At 35.7% G+C, this 23,329-nt stretch overlaps 3 protein-coding genes across 3 annotated transcripts in view; 2 read left to right on the forward strand and 1 right to left on the reverse strand.

The window, feature by feature from the left end:
* LOC137712948 (SNF1-related protein kinase regulatory subunit gamma-1) overlaps positions 1 to 23,329 on the forward strand; it is a 52,404-nt gene that overhangs the window by 88 nt on the left and 28,987 nt on the right. The gene's annotated exons all lie outside the window — the stretch shown is intronic.
* LOC137712831 (SWI/SNF complex component SNF12 homolog) lies at positions 6,247 to 9,195 on the forward strand. Its single transcript, XM_068452001.2, has 3 exons — positions 6,247 to 6,377; positions 6,635 to 8,432; positions 9,006 to 9,195. Exons 2-3 carry the CDS (start codon positions 6,877 to 6,879, stop codon positions 9,073 to 9,075), a joined length of 1,626 nt encoding a protein of 541 aa, XP_068308102.2. The 5' UTR covers positions 6,247 to 6,377; positions 6,635 to 6,876; the 3' UTR covers positions 9,076 to 9,195.
* LOC137711964 (cytochrome P450 94B3) lies at positions 12,442 to 15,049 on the reverse strand. The gene is made up of 2 exons (XM_068451114.2): positions 14,208 to 15,049; positions 12,442 to 13,428 (listed from the first exon to the last, which is right to left on the reverse strand). Exons 1-2 carry the CDS (start codon positions 14,989 to 14,991, stop codon positions 12,677 to 12,679), a joined length of 1,536 nt encoding a protein of 511 aa, XP_068307215.2. The 5' UTR covers positions 14,992 to 15,049; the 3' UTR covers positions 12,442 to 12,676.

Here is a 23,329-nt window from a genome sequence, read left to right on the forward strand (position 1 = left end):
AAAATAAAATTAATATTATATATTTCTTCTCATTGTGTTCGGTTGGTGCATGGAAGATGGATGTCCCCGAGTTGGATTTTATAGGGGTAGACGACGGCGCAGGCTAAGCGGTGCAGGTTAGTGGGTCCTGTGTGGCTTTTGCTAAAATGCGCTGGGGAAAGACACAAGGTGGTTTTGTTTCTTGAATTTAGTGGGTTTCTTGTCTTTAGAGATATGTTGTAGGCCTGGTTTAGTACTGAAATGATTTTGAAAAAAATTGGTATAAAAAAAAATTAAGAGTTGTTTTTGTGTTTGATAAACATTTAGCTTCAGCTTTTTTTCACTATTTTGGGTGAAAAAAAGCCAAAAACAAGAAGCTGCAAAACCCAACTTTGAAAAACCGGTTTTTTTCACATTTGTTTTACATAAAAATTTACCAAACACTATAATACTGTTTTTTTTTTCCAAAAGCACTTTTACAAAAAAGTTTACCAAACACTCTGCTGATTTATTTCACAGCTGCTTATTCTCACAGCACAGCAGATATAACTTTTTTTCAAAGCACATCAATACCAAACCAGCTCTTAGTGTGCACCAAAAAATTAACAACTTAAAAATAAGATTTTTCTTCACTTATATAAAGAAACGTGATGTGTTATATGTGTTCCGAACATAATAAAAAATTTCTCGTTGTCTTGCTGCACTTGCATGTATACTTGGTGAAGTGAGAAGGTTTTGCGTAGGGAGAGCACTCATGCAAGGGAGCTTTGAATTCTGATTTGTCAAGGGATTTTTTAGTGTGACCGGAACACGGATGGTACATCATGTGTCACTAAACAAATGGTGGGATATGTGTGTTAAAAAGTTAATAACTTAAAAAATATAATTTTCCACCTCATATATGAGAACACGTAATGTACCACTCGTGTTTCAATCATAATGAAAATTTTCTCTTATTTGCCAATGGACCCATGGTTTTTTAACGTTTTTGAAAATTTGATTTCAATGGAAAGTGAGATTTTGGGTTGATTGCATTTCTTAATATGATTAGATATCGAGAACTATTATTAACACTTTAAAATTTTCATTCTACATTCCTCATAAATATATTTTTCTTTTTAATTATATAAAGTTTGGAATGCAAAATGATATTTTTAAAATGTCAATAACAATTTTCTTAGATATTTTATGATTTTTAAGCAGATAATGATGCACATTTTTCACGTGCTCAATTGACATGTAAGTATATTAATTGAGAATTATAGTGTGTGTCTCATGCATGTTTGATAAGTTTATATTAGTCGGTGAGAAATGATAAGTGGACTCTCTAAAAAGTGGAAATCTCTATAGACTCACTATCAATATTTTATAATATTGGCACAAAAATTAGCACAAAAACATAAAGCAGCAAAGAATCTCACTTTAAAAAAAAATCTCATTAGCAATTTTCTTAGTCAGTTGCTAGAGTTACAATGACACACCCCGACACGGAATGTCTACTAGGACCCCGAATCGAGCCTAACCATGGCCGCGTGTGTGCCGACGAGGACATCGGGCCACTAAGGGGGGTGGATTGTAACATTTCACGTCGCACAAGGGAATGGTTCCTGTAAACTTTATATGTATATTCTCATGCCTACCTAGCACGAGACCTTTTGGGAACTCACTGGCTTCGGGTTCCATCGGAACTCCGAAGTTCAGCAACTAACAAAACCGTGAGGGCGTGGTCGGGGCTCAAAGCGGACAATATTGTGTTACGGTGGAGTCAAGCCCGAGTTGTGGTTGGGGACCGGGTCAGGATGTGACATGCAACGTGGCAATTATATTTGGCAAAACACTTTAAAATGCACAAAAGTGCATAATTTATATACTAATGGGTATTGAATAGGTATAACAGACATTATTTAGCAACGTTTCATGGATGTTCTTAATGGCTACACAATTTTCTTGATCGTAGTTAGCTGAGTTGTATCTACACAAACGAGCACATTGGTTTTAAATTTGTTCGAACAATTAAAGAAAATGAACAAGCAAATTCGGATTTGTTATGTTAAATGCTGAAAAATCTCTCAATTGAAGGTATTAGAAATGATAGGTTTTAGGTTCAAATCTCGTGGATGATGAATTCAATACCAAATTAGACTGCCCATTTTGTAGCTTAGCCGAACTTTCCTTTGTGTAAAAATATTGATATACTAAAAATAAATAAAAAAATAAATAAAACCCCTTAAATTGTATTTGAAATGATACACCTTTTCACTTGTGCAAATGAATAAAATTGGTCAAAATTTTGATGGGATAATGCGATTTGTCTTTAGAATGGATCTTATATTGTGCATGGTTTTCATCGTTGCATGATACATTTTTGTGTTACTTTCATGTAAAGTCTTTAAATATTCTTCTATTTATTATGGTAATATTCTATAGTTCCATTTATAGAAATTTATTTTCCATTAATTATGTGTCACAACCTTTCAAAATCAATCACAAAAACATTAGTGTTGTGATAGTTACATGTTACCAAACGCTTCATAAAATAAAGATATTAACTTTTTTGTTTATTTATGTTTTTACTGTAATATTTTGTGTTAATTGACTCCAAATTAAGTATTCGTTTGGAAGTATTTTTAACAAAATTACTAAAAAGGGTTTTAGACAAAATATTTTGAATTTGAAAAGCCCTTTTCAGTGTTTACTTATATTTTACAAAGAATTTTATCCAGAAAATTTTTTTCATCCAAAACAGTTTCAACTATTTTAAAAATATCTCGAAACAAACCTTAGGATGGTACTCAATCTCCATTCCTGCTCTAAATATAATGCCTGGATTGAGTTCGTCACATAGCAGCTGGATGAAACTGTCAAATGATAAGACAAATCTTATCAACAAAAATTAAATTTCTTTCGTTGGTAGGAAAAATATGTTTAATTGGTCTGGAACAAGACAGAAGAGGGAATGTAATTAATTGCTCAAAAGTTGTATTATTAAACGGGAAAATAACCATTATAACGTGTGGACAAATAACCATTATTTTCTTTTGATTTTATATCTAAAATCATCTTTAAATTTAACGTAACTTCTTACTTTGTTTCCTAAAAATTAAAATCGATAGGAGTAGTCATTCTGTAAAAAATCTATGTTAAACAAGAACCAAAATCATAACAATACTTTCAATTAATAAATAATTCGTCAAAATAATTTGACAAAAATTGAAGATATTTTTATCATTTTATGTTATCCAACGGAGGTTTTTCACATTAATTAATGATGGACAAATTCAGAAACCATTTCTAACGATTATAAATTTCAAGAATCAAAATGAAGAGTTATGTCAATCTCATAAACCATTTGGCTAAAAATCCCTTTCTTTTATCAAGTGATAATAGGGGAATTCAAACTTGTTCATGTCTCAATAACCTAGAAATCGAGTACCATTAAACTAACAACTAATTGATCATTGTCGAGAGAACCATTGGACTTTGAGCTAGTTGAAGTAGTGAAAATTTAAATTACATCCATAAAACATAAATTGATGTACTTAACTAGTGAATATATTTAAAGAATCCAAAAGCATATAACGACCAGAAATGAGCCGCTTGAAGTGCAATGTGTACCATACTCAAAAGCTGCACCCTAGAGAATTCAGCCCAATGTATAGGATTTGGGAACATTGGGAACAACTTCTGTACATAAAGCAAATGCCATGATCACAATCATCCATTACAATTTTTCATTCATAAGTAAAAGTTGTAGCAACAATGTGGTCGGGGCACCGAAGGCAGACAGCTTGAACTTGAAGTAGTTCAAACATGTTTCACGTTCCACATAAGCTCCGAGAAACAACAAAAGTACCAACAGCTCTCATGACATGTTCAACTGTCGTTGTTCAAGAAGAAGCACCACTGCGCAGAGGTAGAGCTTTCCCTTCTCTTTCCTGCTAGCCAGCTGAGTCTCAGGATGTCCAAAGCACTTGCGATTAATTCCGCCATGAGCACGGTATGTGCAGCGCCTTTGCTTCCGGGCTTGGTTTACCTGGATACGAGATACGTTAAGCGAATCCACATCTGAACCTTTAGGCTAGAGAATATGTCAACAGATAACATATATGCAGCTAGCATGCAGATATGAAGCTGTAGTGACTGAAAACCGAATACAAGTAAAGCATAATATTAATACCAGAGCATTGCTCTCAGCATTCTTAAGCAAGTACAGAATAAAACTGTGCAGATTTCACCGGCCACCTTTCCTGTCCATTGGAATGGCGGTTTTTAGCCTGAGCAGTTCGCCCTACTCCGCCACAAAAGCGACGGAATGGCTTGCTGCCCCTCGCTTTGCAGGTTGATTTACGATTTAACATATATAATAATGGGAGTTTTAACGAACAGTCCGCGGTATTGTTCACTTTAACGAAAAATCACATTTTTACATTATAAAGTCAAACTTGATACTATTCACTTTACCCTTTATTTTGTCCTTATTGTTAAAAGTCAAAGTTTTCAAGTCATTTTCATTAGTTTTCCTTATAATATATAAAAAAAATAAATATATATAAAATTCAAACTTCGAATTTCACGTACCAAATGAGAATATATATATATATATAAGAAATTGTTATTAGCACTCCAAAATTTTCATTTGGCACTCCAAATTTTCTATAATTAGAAAAAAAAATATACTTATGAGAAGTGTATAATAAAATTTTTGGAGTGCTAATAACAGTTATATATATATATTTGTGAAAACTACAAAATAATGACAATGGCTTACACTTGGTCTGGTTGTTTGGCTCCCTCCAATACTTCTCCTAAAAAAATCACCATAAAAATTCAGAAATCGAACATATCGAGAATTTCAGAAATCTGATTTTTATTTCCGAACGAACAAAAAATTTGCTTCAAATTCGTTGCTTTCAGAAACGAAGAAAGTGGATTCAAATGCAAAAACTAGGAAACAAAGCAAAAGGACTTACCATGGCTGCTTCTTCGGCGTGTGCTAAGCTCTTACCTTCCACACAAACATCTCAAATTTCGAACAATAAATCGAATGAATCGAAGTTCATTATTAAACAAAAATCAATAAAAATTATGTGAAAATAAAAATAAGTGTAAATATCACCAATATTTTGAGACATGCGACAAAGAGAGAAACATAGAGTTAAGCCTGTTTAGGCATTACTGACTGCTTCTGGGCTCGAATTTTATGCTTTGGGCTGAAGTCAACACTAAACAGTTGTGAAAAGGAGCCCTTAAATTGAGGATTGTTTGGGTCTCGTTTATGACATTTCCATTTTTCTCTCCACTTTCAATTTGATTATTTGTTTAAATTGTGACAAGTTGCTCTTGAACCACTAAATTTATCACATTTTTATGTGAGTTTTTTTTCTTTTTTTTTTCTATTTGAAGGAATAAAAATTACTCTCGATTTGACAAATTCAAGGACAATAGACAAATTTACATGTTCTAAAATATTAATGAAGTCATGCATTAACGATCTTTGTATTGCAAATATTAAATTACACATTGTAATGTGAAACAGCTTAAAATAAGAAAATTAGTAAAATATGCCAAAAATAAAATAGAAGACCGAGGCGAACATCATCATGTGCGGGAAGGCTAGTGCAAGTAAATTCACATAAAGGTTTGAGCTCATATGCGATACTCTATTATTGTATGAAAGTCATCAATCATTTGATCAATTTAAGAATAATACGTGTTTTATTTAAAATCTAATCATATCATAAAAGAAAAACTGTAATTAATGTTGCAGTCAACGCAAATATATCTCATGGCCAAAATGGACGGTACACTGGGAAATCTCGAAATAAGCCAAGTTCATGTGCCCTTCTCAAAATACCAGAGATTTTTAAGTGTCACTGATATACGAAGTGGTATATTATATGTTATTATATAAAAGGAAGTGTTATTAGTACTCTAAAAATCTTATTCTACACTCCTCACAAGTTTATTTTTCTTTCCTAATATAGAAAATTTGGAAGTGTAGAATGTGATTTTTGGAGTGCTAATAACAATTGCCTATATAAATAGTAACTAGTGAGATTTGTGTGTTAAAAAGTTAACCACTTAAAAAATAAAATTTTTCACTACTTATATAAAAATACGTGTTATACCAATACCATTCGTGTTCTCGTTACAATAAAAAATATCTTGAGAATTTAAGCACGTGCTAATCTGAACTAAACATACACCACACATCGATCCCCGACACGTATGAATGATTATGAGGCCCTCGTTTAAAAAAGGGCAATTGTGTAAATTCACGAACTGAACAAAATCGCAAAATAAAAGAGAGATAGCGATAGGGAGAGAACCGGTTCCGCTCCATTGCCGATCTGTAAGCAGAGAGAGAGAGAAGGAGAAGCTACAGAAGCTAGCAACAAGTATGTATATGTCGTATGGTCAATTATTTGATGATCTAATTATTTTCCTATGATTTTAAATTCCTAGTTGTTTTTTAATTTTTGCGTAGTCAGCTTCTTAATTCTGATAAATTAGAATTAGCTTGTATTAACACAGCCAGCATAAGCTTTGAACTCACTAGCTGCTTCTGCAATGCTCGAATTTGGGTTGAATTTTGCTGCTTTTGATGTTTGAATTCTGGGTTCTGCTTCTGAAATTAGGGTTTTGTGTTCTGCAGAAGTTCTTGCTAGGAAGTTTGAATTTTTCAGTGTTTCAGCAATATTGTAAGCCTTCCGAGGTGAAAAGATCGTGTCTTTTTGTTTAGTTGAAGAAGGAAGCTCGGTAGAGTCGAAACCCGGGTTTAATTTCGTTGTTGGGGGTTTGGAAGTTGAGGATATCAGAGGTTTCGATTAGGGTTTTGGGGTTTTTGATGGAATAGTTTTGGTGTGTTAAAGGTTGTGGTTTTTTATAATTGAGGTGATGAATAATAATAATCAGCCCAGGAATGTGGGAGTGCCACCCCACTTTGGCAATTCTGGGGCGGTGTCGCAACCTGTGGCCATGAATCACCAGCCTCATCTTCTCACTCAATCGCAGCCTCCGACACAAGGGGGAGCTCATTTTCCAGGGCACTTTCAGTTGTCTGAGCCGCAAGCGCAGGCACTTGCACAGGCACAGTATGTGAATGCTCACGCACAAGCCCAAACCCAAGCTGCCCATGCCCAATTTGTTCAGTTGCAAGCTCAAGCTCAGTCTCTTGCCCAGTTGCATAATGCGAATACAAGTAATGTTGGTGGTTCATCACCCTCCGTGGCAACACCTGGCACAGGAACTGCTAAGCGGGCGAACCAGAAGCCACCTTCTCGGCCTCCTGGTTCATCTAGTGCCAACACGGGTTCACCATTTAAAACTATGGAGCTCACCCCAGCTGCTCGTAGAAAGAAGCAAAAGCTACCTGATAAACAAATACCGGACAAAGTGGCTGCACTTCTACCAGAGTCTGGTCTTTATACTCAGTTGCTTGAATTTGAGTCTCGTGTTGATGCTGCTTTGGCAAGGAAGAAGATGGACATCCAAGAGTCCCTTAAATGTCCTCCCCGTGTTCAGAGAACACTTAGAGTTTATGTATTCAACACCTTTGCGAATCAGACACAAACAAATCCTGAGAAGACAAATGCGGAACCCCCTTCATGGTCACTTAAGATAATTGGGAGGTTACTGGAAGACGGGAGGGATCCTGTGGTGGCTGGATTGACACCAAAATCAAGGGCAAAATTTTCATCACTGTTCAAGAAAGTTACCATATACTTGGACCAAACCCTCTATCCAGATAACCATGTGATTTTATGGGAAAGTTCCCGTTCACCCGCTCTTCATGATGGCTTTGAGGTGAAAAGAAAAGGGGATAAGGAGTTTACTGCAATAGTAAGACTAGAGATGAATTATGTACCTGAGAAATTCAAACTTTCACCAGCTCTCCATGAAGTTCTGGGAATTGAGGTAGAGACCCGACCCAGAATTATAGCTGCTATTTGGCACTATGTCAAGGCCAGGAAGTTGCAGAACCCGAATGACCCTACTTTCTTTGTGTGTGATCCACCTCTTCAGAAGATTTTTGGGGAAGAGAAGATGAAGTTTTCGATGGTTTCACAAAAGATATCACAGCATTTAACTCCACCACAGCCTATACATATAGAGCATAAGATAAAACTTTCAGGAAATTGCCCAGCTGGAACTACCTGCTATGATATACTGGTTGATGTACCCATGGTATTAGAGAAAGAGATGTCTGCTTTCTTAGGAAGCACCGAGAGGAGCAAAGAGATTGACGCTTGTGACGAATTGATTTGTGCATCCATAAAAAAAATCCATGAACATCGACGGCGGCGAGCTTTCTTTCTTGGGTTCAGTCAATCTCCTGCAGAGTTTATTAATACTTTGATTGCTTCCCAGAGCAAGGATCTCAAGCTTGTTGCTGGAGATGCTAGTCGTAATGTGGAAAAGGAGCGCCGCTCCGATTTCTACAATCAACCTTGGTAAGCTTTTGCTCGGCATTTTATACTTACACTTCTATTTTTATGTGTGTTTCTTTTGTACTCTTAGTATGATTGTACTGCTCAAATTAACTTCATGTCGCTATTCAGTCCAACTATTTAGCATTGACGTCCTCGATACCCTTTATTTATTTAGAACCCCAAGGTTCACCTCGCTTTTGTATTGGTGATAAGATCCTTGCTCGATGACCGTAGTAAAGATGATGAACTTTCACGGTTTCTTCATCCAATTAAAGATTTTAGATGCCTAAATATTCTTGAGAAATATCCAGACTTTGGTTTTCTGTCACTTTTCATTACAGTATAAAACTTATCAACTTTAGTGCTTTATGATGTTAACTTTCGTACATTAAGCAAATCATATACAGTAGGATTTCATCCTTTGTCACGCAATTGTGTGAATTCCACGGGATCTCAAATATCGTGGTATTTACGACACTTTCATGTTCTTCTCTGAATAGACAAGCTAGTTGATCTGGGGATTTTGTATAAAAATTGGGACGTTGCCATATTTTTCTCCCAATTAATTTCCAATTTGATGTTCCTTTTTTTCAGGGTTGAGGATGCTGTTATTCGTTACTTGAACCGAAAGTCAGCCGGAAGTGATGCTCCCGGAAGCACTTGAAATAAGGAATTGGTTAAGTTTCAATAAGTGGCAGTCGTGTATTTCTAAGATATCTAGATCCTGTTGATTTCATATCATCTTTATTTAGTTTCTTCAATCCAATTCTTTCCTTGGTAGAAATTTTTTTTCGTAATTTATTGAATTCATGATGCGATACGATACCCTGTGGGAGGAAAAAATTATAGAACTTTCGTTTTATTAGAAACGCGTTTGAAACTTTTATTAAAAAAAATCAAGTGCTTGCTTAGAAGAGCTGTCAGAAGAAGGCTGACAAGCATTTGGCATGTGTTTTTTTCGTCAATGATCTTAAAGTAATCTTTTTAAGTTTTTCAACCAAATACATCTATGATTTTGGTTGTCAGAAACCGTTTTTATTCTTTCAAAGTTTGACCCCAAACATGGTTATATTTTTTTGAGTGGAGGCAAACATTTGTACTCTTTCCGACTAAAGAAAAGTTTGAAGTTCCATGCCGAATAATGCACATATACTAAGAGCAACTTCAGCGTGGGAGCTTTCCCTCCAGGCTATTCACTATTTAATTCATCTAGTGAACAGTAAGTACTCTTAATAAATAGTAATTGTTTTTTGCATCTTCACCATTGCACTTGAATAGTCATGGCAATAGGTAATAAAATAATAGTATTTTTTTATTTATAAAATAATAGTATTTTTTTTTCCACAAAACTTGAAATCACCGTGGACGAAGAAGCTTCCATGGAAGAGATTGAGAGCTCTGCCGAGCTCCCATATGAGGAGGAGGGAGACGGAGAAGAGCAAGGTTAAATCGAATACGATGCCGACGGAGAACCAAGTCATGAGAATCCGGCAATGGGTCTTGCCGAAATGGAAGAGGGGGTTGGTTGAAAGCCCAGAATTTGAAGTTGCAGTAGCAGCAGGAGACGGTGGTCGCGGGAGAAGGAAGCGGCGGAGATGAGTTTGCAGGGGAGTGAAGGGGTAGATATTTTAAAATCCCAAATCAAATAAAATCTGCACTTGTTTACCTTTCTTCTTCGATCTCTTTCTTTTTGCATATCAAAATCACAAAACCCAAAATTTCAAATCCAATCCAACTGAAAAACGGGTTCCAAATTTTGTCAATTGTGGGTTTTGGATAAACAAAGAAAAAGAGACATAAGAGAGGAACCCAGAAGAAAGGTCAGAAATTTTACAAGATATGCCGTCTGCATGTCCGTTCTTGTCACCGGCATAGTCGGTTTCGTCGGAACCCACATCTCTGTGGCCCTCAAAAAGCGTGAAGACGTCGTCCTGACGTCCTGACGTCAGTCCACGTCAGACTGCCTTCAAACGCTCGGGCCGGCACGAATCGACGGACCTAGCGCTCGAGCCTGCTTGGGCTCTCTCGCCAACCAACGTTGGACCTCCTCCCTTGGGCAATCCAGCCCTGTTCCGGAGCCCGTCCCTCGAGCAGGAGCTCCCGCTGGAGCTGCTCTAACATGTCATGCACATTTCGAACGAAGGCCGAGTGGAAGATACTTTTTTGGTACAAGCATGAAACCTATCACTAATTATTCAACCCGCACTCCTTCAAAAAAAGAAAGAATCCAACTTTTCATGCACACTCCAAGTCCAAGGACGAGCATAAAGTGGCATGTCCACAACTTTTCGTATTGTTTGATAGGTGTGAAATCTTTTAGGATTCGTATCAGTGACTTACTTATGCTCACACATTATACTGCTTTCGAATTTTAATTCAACCATTGACTATCGATCACAATCACACAGCCTCAAAAGCAATGTAGATTTTAAAAAAATTCTGAAGGATATATGGATATATCGCACGAGTGCCAGACACTGTCCAAGCAGGTGAATTCTATATATGGCAAAGCAATAATATTGCAACTCTTATTAAGATCCCACATAGGCTCAAGTTATCTGCTTGCTAAATATGAATAATATGAATTTTGGAACTCCACCCAAAATTTAGGGTTTGTAGTTTGCACGTGAACTTCTACCAATTTTCTGAGGTAAAAGGTGAAACCTTGTTCAACTTTGTGTTCGTCTAAATATCACATTTCACATGCTCTTGAGAAAAACATTTTGAATATTTCGTGTCCCGAGCTCTCATGCTTTTGGAAAAAACTTACCAACTTTAGATGCAGTCTAGTCTGCTAGACTATACTAACATGGAACCCTAGTTTCAGGCCTGGTTTGGTACTGAGGTGATTCTGAAAAAAGCTGGTATCAAAAAAAGCTAGGAGCTATTTTTGTGTTTGGTAAACATTCAGCTTCAGCTTTTTTTCACAGTTTTTGGTGAAAAAAGCCAAAAACAAGAAGCTGCAAAACCCGGCTTTAAAAAACCGGCTTTTTTTCACATCTATTTTACATAAAAGTTTACCAAACACTCTGCTGCTTTATTTCACAGCTGCTTATTCTCACAGCACAGCAGAAGCAACTTTTTTTCAAAGCACAGCAATACCAAACCAGCCCTCAGTATGCCACTTGATAGGTGCCTGCTTTAATTTTTCATTTTTATCATTTGCATCGAGGTCACTTATTACAATCGACTTTTGGGTGTGTGGTAGCAATGGTTCTTGAACTTTACCTCATGTTTAGTTTTTGTCCTTGAACTCTCATGTTAGTTTCTCTTGTTGAACTTAACCCTATGTTGCATGAGTAGTCATTTCGTCAAATCTGTCTTCTTTTCCATCAAATTTAAGGGTATAGTGGTTTGTTATATAGAGAAAAAAAATCTAATTTATTAAAAAAAGAGAAGAATTGGCTCTTTAAGGTTAAGAAGGAATTTTTCCTCAAAATACTTTGCAACCTATTCACAAAATTTTGTGTTTACGATCAAAACTCATATCATAAATCATTCAAAAGACTAATTAAAACTAAAATCTTAGTCAATCCTTAAGAAGTTCCGCTCATAAGCACGAAATGAATAAGTCACAAGGTATTTTAAGGAGGAGTTCCTCCTCAATCCTTGAGGAGCCAAGCCTTTTTCTTTAAAAATTTCATTTTATTATTTTTTGGATGAAAGTCCTATTTTATTACTCGATTTAATGAAAAGTTGACGGAGTAAACGAAAATAACTACTAGTACATTAAATGACATACTTCGAGGACAGAAGCAACTAATAGTAGAATTCAAAGACAAAAACTAAATTCGTGGTATAAATCAGGGACATATAGTCATCATACACTCATACTCATACGTCTTTTAAGTTTTATTTCTTTTCAGTAAGGAGTGCAAGATTAGTTTTTGAGACTTTGGCCAACCCGATCAATTTGAGCAACGTTGGACTTGCCCTTGAGTTTATTTGAATCCAATTAATCGGGTTAACCTTATAAGGCCGCAGGATTATATATACATGTGTAACTCAATTTTTAATTGGATCGAACGAGTTGAACATGAATGCTTACTTCAAACTAAATAAGTGGGTTAAACTCGATCGGGTCAACCCAATTACGCGTCTTTTACCTTGAATTATAACCACCATATCTCCACGACATATTTGCATTCAACACGTTTAATATAGCCATAAACATAAGAATTAAAAAAAAAAAAAAAAGATCACATTCGAAATGCAATGCCGTTTGAAGCGTAGAGTTTACCTAGAAGGTTTTGTACTAATATAAGCTAATTTCTTTTTCGAACCAACACCTTCAACCCCCCAGCCATGTGGGCCGTCAAGAGAGGAACAAAAGCCGGCTGGTCCTCCCCACAAACCGGTCTGATCTCAAACCGCCTTAACACCGAAGCCATCACATACTTCATCTGAATAAAAGCCATCTCCTTCCCAAGGCAAACCCTCGGGCCGGCCTGAAAAACCGGAAACTTGTACGGACTCACCGATTTCAAAACCTTATCACCATCACAACCCGGTTCAATATCAAACCACCGGTCCGGGTTAAACTCGAACCGGTCTTTTCCCCACAACTCCTCCATCCTCCCCATCCCATAAGGAAAATAAGTAACCCTATCTCCCTTCCCAACCCAAGTCCCATCTGGCAGAACAGTGTCCACCTCAGCATGCTTGGAATCCCACGGGACTGGTGGGTAGAGCCTCAAAGACTCACACAAACAAGCCCTCAAAAACCTCATTTTTTGCAAATCATCAAACCCTAATTTTTCCGTACCATTTCTTTGTACGACGACGTTTTCGACTTCGTTCGCGATCTTGTGGGTTATGTCAGGATGCTTGCTGAGCAACCAGAAGAGCCAAGTCATGGCTGCTGAGGTGGTGTCACGTCCGGCCAGTATGAAGCTTATCACCATGTCTCTCACCACTTCTTCACTGTGCCCTGCTAATAACAACCGTGACAACATGTCGTGGCTCTCACTTCTCTCTCCATCTCTTTCAAAAACTTTCTTTTTGTTCTGGATTATTTCTGCAACAAATCAATCAAATCATAGTGTTAAATGAAAATACAAAAATATCAAACAAAATATCTGTATTTATATGAAAAAGAATGCTAAATGAAAATATATGAAAAGATGTTGCATCTAGCATCTGTACTCAATAACTAAAATAAGAGAAATATGGAATGATGAAATTGAGGTTCCATCATAAAACCAATTGGTAATATGAGGAGTAACCCAAGATCATATAAGCACATAGCAAACCTTGTCTCTCACCGATGTGGGACAACTCTCAACACGCCCCCGCACGTGTACGTGTGGCGGATTTTCAAACCTACACGTGGACAACAACTGGGTGACGTGGAGCGCGTGTGGCCGTTTGGCTTCACACGAGGACAACCCGCTCTGATACCATGATGAAATTGAGGTTCCACCGTAAAACCAATTGGCAATATGAGGAGTAGCCCAAGATCATATAAGCACATAGCAAACCTTGTCCCTCACCAATGTGGGACAACTCTCAACATGGAAGACGCAAATGATTTACTGATACTTGCAACCAATCGAAAGTTTACGGCACATTATCTTAACGAGCTGGTCTAATTTGCATCTGCATGTTCAACACTTAATTGATATTACCAAACATGAACAGCATATCAATGAGTTTTCAAAATTTCATCCTGGACACTGCCAAATGTAAACCAAATATCAACATGATATCTGTGCGAACGTTCCCACCTTTCATCACTATCGACAATTTTTTTCGTGTAAAAGAAATTAAAATCAAGATAGTATCCAAATTTCGTACCATGTACAGAGCCATGAACGACCTTAACAGCTTCCTTGAGCTTCTTTTCGGACCCAATGCTCAATGCACGCTTCATCTTCCACATCAAATATAAAGGAGCCGTACCCCTCCTGGCACTTATCTCAGCAGCACATTCAAAAGCTTTCATAAGGGGAGGCACGGGTCGGGTCAAGTCCAAGCAAAACGGGTCGGAGCCCAAAGAAACCTTGCTCACAGTGTCAAAAGCAAATCTCCTCAGTATTTCTTGCATATCCAAAACCCTTTGGCTCTCTGCAGCTTCTTCCAGCAGTGGAATAAGTCGGTGCTCGACTTCTTCCTCGAGAGTGTTCACCACAAACTCCCTTAGGGACTTTATGCTGAACTCGTGGCTCGCGAGCTTGCGCTGCGTGGACCACAAATCGCCATCCACGTTGAATATGCCGCAGCCCAGAAGGTCCCCGAGGAACTCAGTTAGGGGTTTTCCCTTGGGGAAGTTTGCAAAGTTTGTTTTGAGAATGTGCTCCACGTTGGATGGGTTCCCCGTCACAACAGTGCGTCGTGCACCTATCCTGTGCACAACTATAGTCTGTGACGGCGAGCCTGAGAGGAGACTGGTGTACCAGTCTAGGAGGTTGTGTTGGTTCTTGTAGAAAGAGATAAAGCAACCAATTATGGGGTAGGAGGAAGGGCCATAGGTGGAATTCAATAGTGGTTTGGTTAGTCTAGTTTGATGTTTTTGGATGGGGGTGAAGAAGAAATAGAGCAACGAAAGTAGAGACCAAAATAAGAGTAGAGTTATGAACATGGCTGCCTCTGATGACAAAACTTTGGTTTGCAAATGGAGAGTTTTTTAGGATGAAAGATGAGAGCCATGAGGAGGTGTTATATATAGGGTTTTTTTTTTTTTTTACTCCACCCAATTAAGATGGTTTCTGAAAAAATCAATTAATATAGTTTTTGAATATAGGTACCGTACTGAACTGAACCGTTAATATTTTCCGATTCTAGTTTTGGTTTGAGAATAAAACTGGACCCAACCGCACCGTGCCCACATCTAGTCTCCACTCAAATGTAGCTAGGGTCTACATCATATAGAGATAGTGAATCCGTCCCTACTCAACTTGCATAAAATGTGCAAGAAAATTAATATGTCGCGTTAAAAAAATAATGCAGTTAGTGTAACTTGTTGTTCCTACTCTCAGTTTATCATTGTATTTGAAAATAATTGTTATATTATATTAGATTAATCCACAATTAGTGTTGAAAGGTAACAAATTTGGAGTGCATGTATATGTGACATTTCCATTTAAAAATAAAGAATATATATGTTTTACTATTGTTAAAATCTATAAGGGAATATAAGTTAAATTAATTAATTTACACCGAAAAAGTGATTCATGTACCATTTTTTGTGTACACACACTTTTATTTATTTAGGGAAGTGTTATTAGCACTCTAAAAATCTCATTTCACATTTCTCATAAGCGTATTTTTCTTTTCTACTATAGAAAGTTTAGAGTGTATAATAAAATTTTTGGAGTGCTAATAACAATTCCCTTTATTTATACTAGCAAAGGTTACACACTATATGAGTTGAGAAATACATTTTTTAAACATTTGTATTTTATTTTATTTATGAGAGGAGTTATTTGTTTTTAACAGGTTGGCAGGCGTCCCAAAAAAGTAGAGGTTGACAGTTGGGAAAGAGAGAAAGAGAGAGAATGAGTTGAGAGGGTGTTGAAAAAGTGACATAGTTGTGAGTTTTAAAAAAAAGTAAAAACTTATTTTTACAAAATTACTTTAATACTCAAATTGTTTTTTTTTTTTTTGAGAAGTGTTATTGGCACTTCAAAAATCTCATTCTACACTCCTTACAAATGTATTTTTCTTTCTTAATATAGAAAGTTTGAAGTATAAAATGAGATTTTTAGAATACTAATAACAATTCCCCCTTTTTTTTCTTTCTAATATCTTATTTCAGTTTTGTATTAAGAGGGTATAGTAGTAATTTTATTAGTTTTTTATTGACAAATAATGTTTTATTAATAAGTAGTTTAGAGATATAAAGGTTTAATTCTTATTTATTTTATTCGAAATTTATTTGTTTCGAAAGCCAAAAAAAAGGAAAGATATGCAGAGGAGGAAAGGAGTCTGCAGGTTTCATGTCTCTAATGTACACGTATTGGTGTGTGCATTTGATGCATGTATTAAATGGTTTCTTTGCGTGTTAAGACTTAAGGAGTGCTAGGTCAGGGATATATCTGTCCGATCACACGTTAAGATCCCTATTGTTTATGGTGTCACTGTTTGTATTAGTTAGATGGATGCTTGGTGGTTGAGTTAATAAATGAAAGAAGAGAATAGGTGTTTGATTGGAGATATTTTGACAATTTTTAGGCATATAAGTCACGTGATGTAGTATATAATATGAATGAACGACATGGTTTGATATGGCCTACTTCTAACGCCACGTGACTGTGTTAATTAACTTCTAATACATTGAAAAATTAATTGCTCGTTTGATTGCTTATTTAGTAAGCTTGGTTAAAATAAAGGCTTATTATATTAACACCCCACAAATTGTTGAATAAACCTTACATATTTAATATACCTCATATTTGCTTTTTCAATGAAAAATTATCTTAATACACCCCGCTTACTTCCCAATAATACCATCACACCTCACATTCTCAATACACACCTTACATTTTTTACATGCACCCCATATTTTTTATACATCTCACATTTCTCAAATCTTATAAAGCTTTTAATTTGGACAAAAAATGCCGACTGAAATTTTAACAAAAGATGCCGCCTTAGATTTAAAGCATATGTGGGTTTTTTCAATTCTACCATTAAAACCCATGTCATCTATTTTTAATATTTGGTGGTAATTTTAGGTTTTTAATTCTTCATGTAATCTTTGTGATCTCTAAAAGATGAATACGAATACAGAAGCTTGAATAACGCAGCAAAAGTAAGATTAAATAATTATCGATATCGTCAAAATCACTAAAAGAATAAAGAATATGAAGTCTTACCTCATGTGAAGCTTCCGAAACATCGATTTCGTGTTTCATTCGTCAAAATAATTTTTTAATCAACATATTTGTAGTTTCATTGGTTAGGATTTTATTCAATCATGGAGGTCGGAGCGATTTTGATAGTTGAAAAAGATAAATAATACGTTAAAAGTGATTTGGGGTGTATTTAGAAATTTTTTTTAAAACCTAATAAGGTCAAAATTGCCATTGTATAGAAGAGTAAATAAATAATTTAATATTAAATTTTAACGTGAGATGCATTCAACATTTTGTGGGATGCTAATATAAAATGCCAAAATAAATTGTGTACATGCGTTTCAGTATCCTCTGGCCGTATAAAATTATAACGATGAGAAGGTTCAAATTAGACAAAGACCTAACTATTATTCTCTAGATTCTTTTATACAAACAATATTTCATGTTAAATTAATCTAACTGACGAAAATGATATTCAAACTTGAGTAGATAAAGAGTGTGCGCACTTGCTCAAATAATTGTAGCTAGGCCATATTTGCTAGTCCTGTAAGTTGGGTGCATGACTTCATTATGATCGGACAATAAAGCGAATATTAGGAATGGTTACTAATTAATCATGCATGATTATTACCTTATTTTCTTGTTAATTTTAAATAATAAAATTTAAAATGATTTCTAACTGTACGATTTACAATGGATGGACAAGATACGCGAATTCTCAGAATCTTCGTAAAAATCATCCAAAGAGGATCCTTATTCGTATATCAATTCAAAAATGAAACTAAAATCGTGGCTTTATCCTGTGCCGAAATATTAAACAAAAAACCCACGTGAAGAGTATTATTATTAATTAGCACGTTTTTTATTCCACAAGTGGAAGTAGCACTTGCAGACTTGCAGTTGGAGAAGAACATCAAACAAAGACATTCCATGGAAAAGTATATACTGCAAATCTTGAATTTGAATAAATAATGACAGTTCAAATCAACTGCAATTGCTCGTGTCGTTGTTAATCGCTTAAAGTATTTCGGAGCTTGCGTGCTTCAAGTGTTTTTGTTGCTTTAAAAAACTACTTCCTGAAGTCGGCACAAGAAAAAGATGATCAAAGGACAACCAAAGAAGGTTTTTTTTTTTTTTTTTTTTCGTTACAATTAATTTATAACACGTTTACGTAACTGTAATCGGAATTAAAATACGAAATTGAATTCTGATTACGGGGTATACGATTCCAAAAGTTTGGAATTCAATTCCAAAATTTGGAGGATTTGGATTATTTCGATTAACATGGTATTCGGATTCCTGATTGCTTGGACAATCGAAATCACACTTTTGTTTCTTTATGCCCTCACTTACTTTTTTATTTATTTTCAAGACTATCCTTTATAAACTCATTAAAGTAAATACTTAAATTTATAAAAAAAATAAACAAAAACATTTTAGTGTGTCTATGAAATAAAAAAAGCAATTTAATTTTTTTCTTGCTATTATATATTATATCAAATTTTATTAAAAAAATTATATAATATGTGATTTGGGACAAGGGCATTTTAGTAATCATACTGATTTATATTCTAATTTTGCTGAATTAATAAACAGCTTTATGGAATTAGTGTCATTTATATTTTGATTCCAGAACATTTGAGTAAACAGCTTCAACAGGAATCCGATTCTGACTTCTCCTAATTTCAACTCCTTGTCAATTCAATTCCTCCTAAATTCAATTCTTCCTCAATTTAATTCTTCATATTTTCATTACGGTTACGTAAACGCGCCATAAGTTTTCAAATGTAGAGTAGAAAGAATTAATATTGTGGTCTTGTTTATTTAGAAACATATTATATGTTTTCAAATGATGAGTTGTTATGATTGTGGCTAAGGTCATTTTGTAATATCCCACATCATCCAAGGGAGTGGATCATCTATGCCTTATATGTATATTCTCATCTTTACCTAGCACGAGGCCTTTTGGGAGCTCACTGGCTTGGGGTTCCGTAGGAACTTCAAAGTTAAGCGAGTTCGCGTGAGAACAATTCCAGGATGGGTGACCCACTAAGAAGTTCTCGTGTGAGTTCCCAGAAACAAAACCGTGAGGGCATGCTCGGGGCCAAAAGCGGACAATATTGTGTTATGGTGGAGTCGAGCCTGGGATGTGGTGGAGGCCCGGGGCGGGATGTGACAATCTGGTATCAGAGTCAATCCCTAGCCGGAAGTGTGCCGACGAGGACGTCGGGCCTCTAAAGGGGGGATGGATTGTAACATTCCACATCGCCCAGGGAAGTGGATCATCTATGCCTTATATGTATATTCCTATCTCTTCCTAGCACGAGGCCTTTTGGGAGCTCACTGGCTTGGGGTCCTGTAGGAACTTCGAAGTTACGTGAGTTCGTGCGAGAACAATTCCAGGATGGGTGACCCACTAGGAAGTTCTCGTGTGAGTTCCCAGAAACAAAACCGTGAGGGCATGGTCGAGGCTCAAAGCGAACAATATTGTGCTCCGGTGAAGTCAAGCCTGGAATGTGGCGGGGGCCCGGGCCTAGATGTGACACATTTGGCGACATTTTATTCCACCTTAACTATCTATTTTGACTTGTGGCTTTTTCATGATAAACTTCCAACATAATGTGCACTTCAACGACGTGATATTTCTTTGGTGTCCATTTGTTGTTTTTGCCATAATTTTGAGGAACCTACTATTCAACTTTTCTTCAATTGTCGGATATCTAGGCAACTTTGGAAGTGGTTAGCATGTCAATTTGGTACCTCTTTGTCATTTTCAGATTCTCTGGTTTCTTTTTGGGATGTCTACGTACGTTAGCCATTTGCCCAACAATTGCACAATATCTAGATTTTTGCGTGTCTTTCTACTATTTCGGGGATTTGGAAAGCTCGAAATGAGTTAATTTTTTAGGGTCACCCAATCTATTTTTGTCATCTTTGCATATCTATCAATTTTGGGATCGTTCATGGTGTGAAGTTTATTCTTGATTATTCTCAAGGTTTTGACACTAGTATCATTTCTTCTTTGGGGATCCAACGACAACCTATCCCTCGCAAGGCACCAACTATTCTTCATATGCTTTAGTCTTCTCCTTGATTTCCTTGGTTTAAGCTTAATACATATGATTTGTCCAAAGGAAATCCCGATCCTGCTGCTTGTGGAAAGGAAATCCCGGTCCAAAGGAAATCCCAATCCTACTGCTTGTGGATGAGTTTTCCAGGGATTACCATGGTCAATTTCTTGGTGGCTTCTACCAAAGGATTTTTCATCGCAACTCTTTCTTTGCAGAATTATCAACAATTATTATTGGTGTAGAGTTTGCATATCAGTGGGGTTGACATTGCCTTTGGTTGGAAAATGACTATTCTAGTGTTATTTCTGCTCTCCAATCGACTGATTTTGATATTCCTTGGCCTCTTCGTACACACTGGTCCATTTGTTTGGACCACATTCAGAAGATGACTTTCTACGTCTCTTATATATATATCGCGAAGGAAATTTTGCTAACATGGGATTGTCTTCTCCAACCTTAGTATGACACGATTCCCCTCCGTTGGTGGCTTATGCTGCTTTGTTTTTAGTTTATATTGGCTTTCCTGGCTATCGGTTCTCAAATTAGTTTGCATATCGACATACAAGTTTGATTCACTTTCTTGTTTTCTTTTTCTTAACCTTGTGATGTTGCTAAATCTGTTTTGCAGGTTTAGACTTTTAGGTTTAGTTTTAGAGGGGTTAGGTTTCATGTCCCCCCTCTTTTTCTTGTATCTTTATTGTTTGCGTTTCTAGAAGGGTAAGGTTTATGTCCCATCTTCTTTTTTCAGGTATTTTTTATCCATTTTTCTTGTATTATAAGGGGTTATATTTATGTCCCTCATGACTAGGTGTAACTTCTTTTTCATTATTAATAAAATTTCCCTCGTACCATTGAGGTTTTATAAAAAAAAGAAAAAGATGATGAGTTGTCATGTTTACTTATTCTAAATCAGGGAAGTTGTGTTCGAGCAACTCAGTGAGATAAACAATGTATATGAGACAAAATACGCTTTTTCTTTTTCACAAGCAAAAGTGTTAGTGAGTTAATTATTAGTTGTTAAGGGGGAATCAATTAGGATCAAACCTACACAAGATTGTATAGGTGCTTTCTGCCATTGCGAAAAAGCGCCATTTGCAAATCAAATACACTTCTTTATCAGTTTCAATTCTTGGTTTTTTTTTAAGTATTGGATTACTTAGTGTAGTTTGAAACTCGCATACTTTTAGATTTTGCATGTATTAACAATCTATGCAAGTGTTGAATCAGAATAATTCCAATACATATGTGTTAATAAATTAAAAAGAGGAATAAAAATAATGTCAACTTTAAGTAAAAACGCAAATCTTGATTAAAAGTGAGACTGGGTATCTAAACTGACAAACTGATGGAAGTGGCCGAACTGAGCCGTAAAAGTTCAAAAGTTCGATTTGGGCCTTGTTGAACCATTTCGCACATAAGTTTTAGCACTATATATTACAGCTGTTCTGCCGCATTCGTCGTGATATGTATATAGTAACTGATCACCTTTCAAACGTAGATGATCATGGGCATGTTTGGAAATGGTTTTATAATAACTGAAAGCATTTTTAGAGAAAATATTATTGAGTTCCAAAAGTATTATAAGTGTTTTTTGTAAGAAGCACCAGTTATGTGTTTATTTCAGGAAGTATTTTGAGTGTTTTTCTAAGATTTACTTGTATTTTTACTAAATATTAGTTCTTAAAACATTTTCACAAAAAAAAACTCTATATTAATAGTTAGGGTTAATTAGCAGAGCTCTGGTGTTTTAACCTTTAAATAATTAGGGTTAGCAGCTTTGGAATTTTCCATCAAACCCTAAATGGAGGCGCATGCAGTTTTTCGTTTTCTTTGGACTTGGATGTATACAATATCAATTAAAAAATGAAACTAAACATGGCTTTATTCTGTGCCGAAATATTAAACAAAAAGCCCACGTGAAAAGTGTTACTAATTAGCATGTTTTTTTATTTCCCCAAGTGGAACTATCACTTGCAGACTTGCAGTTGGAGAAGAACATCTTCCATGGAAAAGTATGTAATGCAAATCTTGAACCTGAATAAATAATGAGTTCATATTCAATTGTATTTCCTTGTCGTTGTGAATTGGTTAAAGTATTTTGGAGTTTGCGTCAAGTGTTTTTGTTGCTTTTAAAAACAACTTATTTAAGTCGGAAAAAGAAAAAGATGATCAAACGATAAAAATAGAATGTTTTCTTTTGTTACTATCACTAATTAAATTTAAAAATGTAGATTAGAAGGAATGTTGTTATTGTTTATTTATAAATGTATTAGGATTTCAAACGATGAGTTGTTATTTTTACTTAGTTTGAATTTGGAAAGTCATGTTTGAGTGTTAATTGTTAGTTGTTAGGGTGGTCGAGATCGAATGCGTGCTAGGCATTATTGCCTTTTGCAATTGCGATAAAGCGCCATATGCAAATCAAATACATTTCTTAATTAATCTAATTCTTGCATTTTTTAAGTATTGGATTACTTAGTGTAATTTGAAACTCACATAGTTTTCAATTGCTTTCAGACTTAAACCAAACTAAAACCAAACCATTTTTTCCCCTGAATTTTGCATGTGAATCCCCTTACACGTATGAAAGAGGAAATTGTAGAAATGATCCCTCAACTTTAACCTAATTAGAGTAATGACCCTTTTGACATGACATATTAACAGAAGTCTGATGGAGTTGATGAAAAAGATCATAGATGCACGTTTTGATGAATTAAGAAATCAACGATCATGAATTTTCAATTAAAAGAACATTACTTCAATTAAATTAAAACTAAGAAATCATTGCTACAATTTTTTCCGTACAAAAATGATTCCCTCTCTCATGGCACAAAAATAATGTGAAATATGCTTAGCACGTGGACCAAAAGCTCTCAATTTTGTTTGGTGGGAAGCTAGCTTAGAAGGTGTTCCTTTTCTCCCTATATAGATATATCGGCACCTGTTGTCACCCTCAGCTCTCAAATCCAATCACAGCGTGATGCTTTTCCTTCCAAGAAGTGACTAATCACTCAAGTTACACCATCCAAACATTTACCCTCAACATCAATAC

This window comes from Pyrus communis, chromosome 14 (genome assembly GCF_041283825.1).
Source record: "Pyrus communis isolate YQ-2024b chromosome 14, ASM4128382v1, whole genome shotgun sequence".
NCBI classification, from domain to species: domain Eukaryota; kingdom Viridiplantae; phylum Streptophyta; class Magnoliopsida; order Rosales; family Rosaceae; genus Pyrus; species Pyrus communis.